The following is a 5,059-nucleotide window of genomic DNA, read 5'->3' as shown; positions in this document are numbered from 1 at the left end:
ATGTAGCATACCCACATCTCTGCTAATTAGAAAGTGCGAGGTTTGTGGAGTGTGTGTAATTGACCGTGATGCACCAGAAGCATCTTGTCACTTACAGCCCTCTGTCAGGAAAAGGAAACATCAAGACGTCTACACTCCTACGCGTTTCCTTGCTGTTTTTGTCAGGGCTCATAAAAAAACGTACAAAGTTGTGCTTGAACAATTAAAGGTTCGACCGAACTGCCAATAGTGGGTTTTGTAACAAAATCTTCAATCAAGAGGGCATTCTTGCCATAGTCTGCTCCTTGTGATTATGATCAGAAACCAATAGATTGGAGAGCCTAAATGGCCACCCTATAGCCGAGCCTATATAGGCCTAATTGCAAGCACAACATTTTGATTAGTCTATCTATAAGATGTTGGCTATTACCTAAATCAAAGATAGCTTATAGCTCAGCCTATAGGGCCGTGACTTTTGGAGGAGTTGGACGAAGCTGTTCAAACAAAGTGTCTTCTTTCAACACGCGTTTCCAGTTTTCTGTGGCTCTGAACACTGCAGGCCTTTTGTTCACCAGGCGAGGAGAGATAATGTGTCATCGCTTGAGCATCAAGCACCCGTTGAGGAAAGCACGGATCATTTTAGCGAACAGAGCCCTGTCATTCTTGACCTCTCTGACCCTCCACGTACAGGCCCCAGAGACTACATTTTTATATCACACGATTTAGTAAATATCTGATTGTATTAATTAAATGATTTATTTCTTACGTGACAATCGCATTTCCCTTTGGTGTCAGGCTGGTCATAAGACAATTCTCCAGTCAGAGGTCAAATCATCCTAAACTGTAAATCCGTGCCGGGCCTAAAACGTAACGCATTATGCCGAAAATAATTGCTACAATTATTCTGCACCAATATGTTTTTTGTTTGTTGTTACAAACCATAAAGTTGTCCTATTTCTAATAATAGGGCCCAGTCTAGTCTACCTGGGCTAATTAATAACGGAGCCGAAATATCCAAAGTGCAGGAGCCTAAAGTAAAAACTAAGAGCATTGAGAACATCAGAGAAACAGAACAGGCTATATTCAGCAACTCGCGGGAATGAAACAAATTATATATTTCAATGAACGTTTTTATTTTTATTTTATTGTAAAGGGTATATGAAACTATAGGTGACTTGCTGGGTTTATATTTTATTTTTATCTCAAAGTTTCGGCTACATGCAGTCTCTTTTAAATGAAAATACAAATAATAATATCAAGAGATTAAGATAGACTAATTTCCATCACAGAGATGTGTGATATAAGACACTTTAAGATACGGTACCCCGAACAAAATAAAACAAAATTAACTCAATAAAATAATTTGCTTATGGCTCTTTTGGACAATCCAATGTAAACAGAAAGATGAGGATGGGCTACCTTAACTCGGGGTCTTTGAGCTTCAGTTGATTAACCCCTAAAACAATAGCGATAATAGTAGCAATAATTAAGACATTGTATTGTCATTGTTTTCAACAACATGACGCGTTACGTTTTTACATTCCGGTTGCGTTCCTCCAAAAGGCCTCAATGTGTGTGTCCTTCTCTCGCTCTTAAACTTTCTCGGTCTTGAAGTGCTTTGAAGCTCCTCGCAGCTTCTTCTTGTTTCTTCTCCATTGGAAGATCTCCGCGCATTCGGTGCGTGTTTATTCTTTAAGAGCCAAGGTCCACCAGATTTGAAGACATAGAGTTTAGTATGGTATCGTGGTGCAAAGAGTGGTGGTGGTGGTGATGGTGGTGGTGGTGGTTTGAGTCCGGGCCGGGCACCGGGATGGCGCTGGGGCCCGGCGGGGGGGCCAGGCCGTGCAGAGACGGTAACCCGGAGCCGAGCAGCATGGCGGGGCTCGAGGATGTATGATCCGGTGTACCGGACGGGGTTTTATCGTCGTCAGAACTCCCCAAAATAGTTTTATTTCCATTCATGGAAGAAGTCAATGGGTTGTGACTGTTGGAGTTCGAGTTCTCATTGTTTTCTCTGTGAACAAAACAACAAAACAGAACAGCCATCAGCACCCTGTTGATAATAGACTGCTAGATGTTCTTCTGTCTCACTTACACCTACAAATATCTTTCTTAAAGAGTAAACTTTATGATATATATATATTTTCTTTTTTTAATATATTGAAGCAGAAATATAGGCTTTATAATAAATAAATGTAGGCATAATATCAATGTTCAGGAATTGGTCCAAATGGAAGTAATGAATGGCTCAAATAATGACATGATATTTTTCCACTTTTAAACTCCCTCCCTGAGAACAACCACGCACGCCCTCACACACTACACACGCACGCGCACGCGGCCTACGTGTCCTACCCACTTTGTAATTGTACCTTGAAGCTATGTACCTTATACAGTGAATAGCAGTAGTCCTTAAACTTGCTTTTGTATGTAATTAGCTTGTATGTAATGTAAGGCACAGGTGCTGTCATTTATTTCTAGATCAGCATTCATTCGGAACTTATCGATTGGCCCGACATCTCCTGAAGTCTGTTTTAATCTGCAGATTAAGCAAATACATATATATTTTTAATATTAACAGTAATAATAATAATAATTATTATTATTATCATTGTTATTATTATTATTATTATCATATATTTGTTATCGTATTTATAATAATAGTAAATACTAGGACAAATATGATTCTCGTTCTTCTCCCTCCGCCTCCATGGATAACACATGCTCACCTAAATGGTTTAAAGCATGTCCGCTTTCAGCCCAAACGAGGCCTGAGGGTGAGAGAGGACATCTCACCCAGAGAACCTCACCGCGCGTATACCTATCGCCTACCTTCTCACTGTGAGAGGCCGTCTCACCAGAGAACCTCACTGCGCGTATACCTATCGCCCACCTTCTCACTGTGAGAGAGGACGTATACCTATCGCCTACCTTCTCACTGTGAGAGAGGACGTATACCTATCGCCCACCTTCTCACTGTGAGAGAGGACGTATACCTATCGCCTACCTTCTCACTGTGAGAGAGGCCGTCTCACCAGAGAACCTCACTGCGCTGCCAAACCAGGCCTGAGGGTGAGAGAGGACCTATACCTTCTCAATGCACTCTGCCTGGCTGTGACTCCACACTTTGAGGCGTAAAAACTACTCAAATTCGGAATGTCGAAAGTGTTGGAGCTATTCATAGCAACCACATCAACAACACAACAGAAACTAAATTAATACTAAATTAAAACAAAGTAATCATAAATATTAGTGGCAATAATCATAATAATCATAATCGTAATAATCATCTTAAAAATAAACATGAGAAGAAGAGGCACATAACATAATATGATTATAATGATATAGTAATAATAATATTAATATGATAATAATATGGTAATAACAACAATAATAATAATAATAATAATAATAATAATCATAATAATCATAATCATAATAATAATAATATTGATAATAATATTTTTGAAGGCCTTACAATTTAGTAAGCCTATGGCGTACAGATGAGATATTATTCACCATGGCGGATGGATTATAGGTTAAGGGCTATAGTCAATGCCATTTTCATGTAATAATTTGTGTAATCTAAACAAAATCAAGATAAGGGAAATGTACTGTTATGGCCTCGCAATGAACACGAGTGAATAACTGTCATTCTAACCGAGGGCCCGAGACGCTGCCCACGAAGCCCCCAAAACAACGCGGTGGTTCCCCGCGCGTCCCCTACCTCTCTTTGGCCTCCGCCGCGCGGTCCCTCTGCCTCCGGTTCTTAAACCAGTTGCTGACCTGAGTGGTCGTGAGTCCCGTGGCCTCGGCCAGCTCCCGCTTCTCCCGCGGGGACGGGTAGGGGTTGTGCGTGTACCACTCCCGCAGCACGCTGCGGCTCTTCTCCTTGAAGCAGTAGCTGGTCTCCTCGCCGTCCCAGATGGAGCGCGGCAGGGGGAACTTTCTGCGGACGCGGTACTTCCCCACCGCGCCGAGGGGCCGGCCCCGCAGCTTCTCCGCCTCGATGTAGTGCGCCTTGAGCCACAGCTGCTGCAGCTTGGGGTGGTTGTGCGGGGAGAACTGGTGGCTCTCCAGGATCTTGTAGAGCTCACGGAAGTTCCCCCTGTGGAAGGCGACCACGGCCTTCGCCTTGAGCACGCTCTCGTTCTTGTGGAGGTGTTCGCAGGCGGGCAGCGACCAGAGGAACCGACCCAGCCTCTCGATGTTCCCGCCTTGCTGCAGGACCTCGCACACGCACGCCACTTGTTCCTGCGTGAAGCCAAACGTCGGGAGCATGGACATGATGCAGAGCAGACCGAAACAAATGGTGTGATGTTGTTAGCGCTTACTTCCACGCACTCCTTGCCCGCAAACACAAGACTAGTCCTGACGCGTAAAACAACCCTCTCGACGCAAGTCCATGGGTTAAAAAGCTCCTCAAAGAGGAAATCGCAGAATTGATGAGAAATGTAAGATCCAAGCGCATAACGTGGAATGAAGCGAGTCCATTTAACCGAATAAAACCCCAGGTGACGTCCCTCCTAAAGTGTCGTGTGAGAGAGAGAGAGACAGCGGTAGTTTCTCCCTCCGCCGGTCGTCCGTTCCAGCCCTCCTCTAGACAGGCTCGCTGGCTCGTTTTAATAATATTATTCTGAACTGGCAAGAAAATAGATTATATGAACTCTGATTGGTCGGTTATCTGACCCGGGAATGGCGAGGATAATACAATAGTTTTAGTCAAATTATTTGCCATGGTTACGCTGTCACTCAGAGTAACCTGATCTGCTTTGAGGAGGCTCCTTGGCGAGTCAGCCCAACTGTTCCCTCCACGAGCAGCCCCGCCAACCAATAGAAATATTGCTTAGATTTTTCTCCCCTAAAACATTTTCCTTTACATCCATTTTGACAGACACCTCCGGCAGCCAAACAGCGTCCAGTGAGGAGGAGACCACAGAGTCCCGCACCTCAGGGGAGGACGGCGCCAGAGCGCGCAAAAGGACTTCTCGCCAAGCAGGCGTGAGCGCGCAGCAAGCCGCTACTGCCCAGGCTATAGCTCACTATTCCACGTGGGAGTGTGTGTGTTTGTGTGTGTGTG

At 44.2% G+C, this 5,059-nt stretch overlaps 1 protein-coding gene across 1 annotated transcript; it reads right to left on the bottom strand.

The window, feature by feature from the left end:
• Positions 1-1,137: 1,137 nt before the first annotated feature.
• six2a (SIX homeobox 2a) lies at positions 1,138-4,543 on the bottom strand. Its single transcript, XM_084470384.1, has 2 exons — positions 3,707-4,543; positions 1,138-1,993 (listed from the first exon to the last, which is right to left on the bottom strand). The coding sequence occupies exons 1-2, from the start codon at positions 4,264-4,266 to the stop codon at positions 1,672-1,674; spliced, it is 882 nt and encodes a 293-aa protein (XP_084326510.1). The 5' UTR covers positions 4,267-4,543; the 3' UTR covers positions 1,138-1,671.
• Positions 4,544-5,059: the final 516 nt, after the last annotated feature.

This window comes from Micromesistius poutassou (genome assembly GCF_964030765.1).
Source record: "Micromesistius poutassou genome assembly, chromosome: 7".
NCBI classification, from domain to species: Eukaryota; Metazoa; Chordata; class Actinopteri; order Gadiformes; family Gadidae; genus Micromesistius; species Micromesistius poutassou.
Note: the sequence above shows the minus strand (reverse complement) of the source record. Positions and strands in the feature narration are given on the sequence as shown.

What these genes read in the sequence shown, in the direction of transcription:
- six2a (XM_084470384.1), bottom strand. Translation starts at nt 4,266, where the DNA reads ATGTCCATGCTCCCGACGTTTGGCTTCACGCAGGAACAAGTGGCGTGC. An exon ending in GCGGCGGAGGCCAAAGAGAG is followed by an intron (nt 1,994 to 3,706) that starts GTAGGGGACGCG and finishes TTTTGTTCACAG; the next exon opens with AGAAAACAATGAGAACTCGA.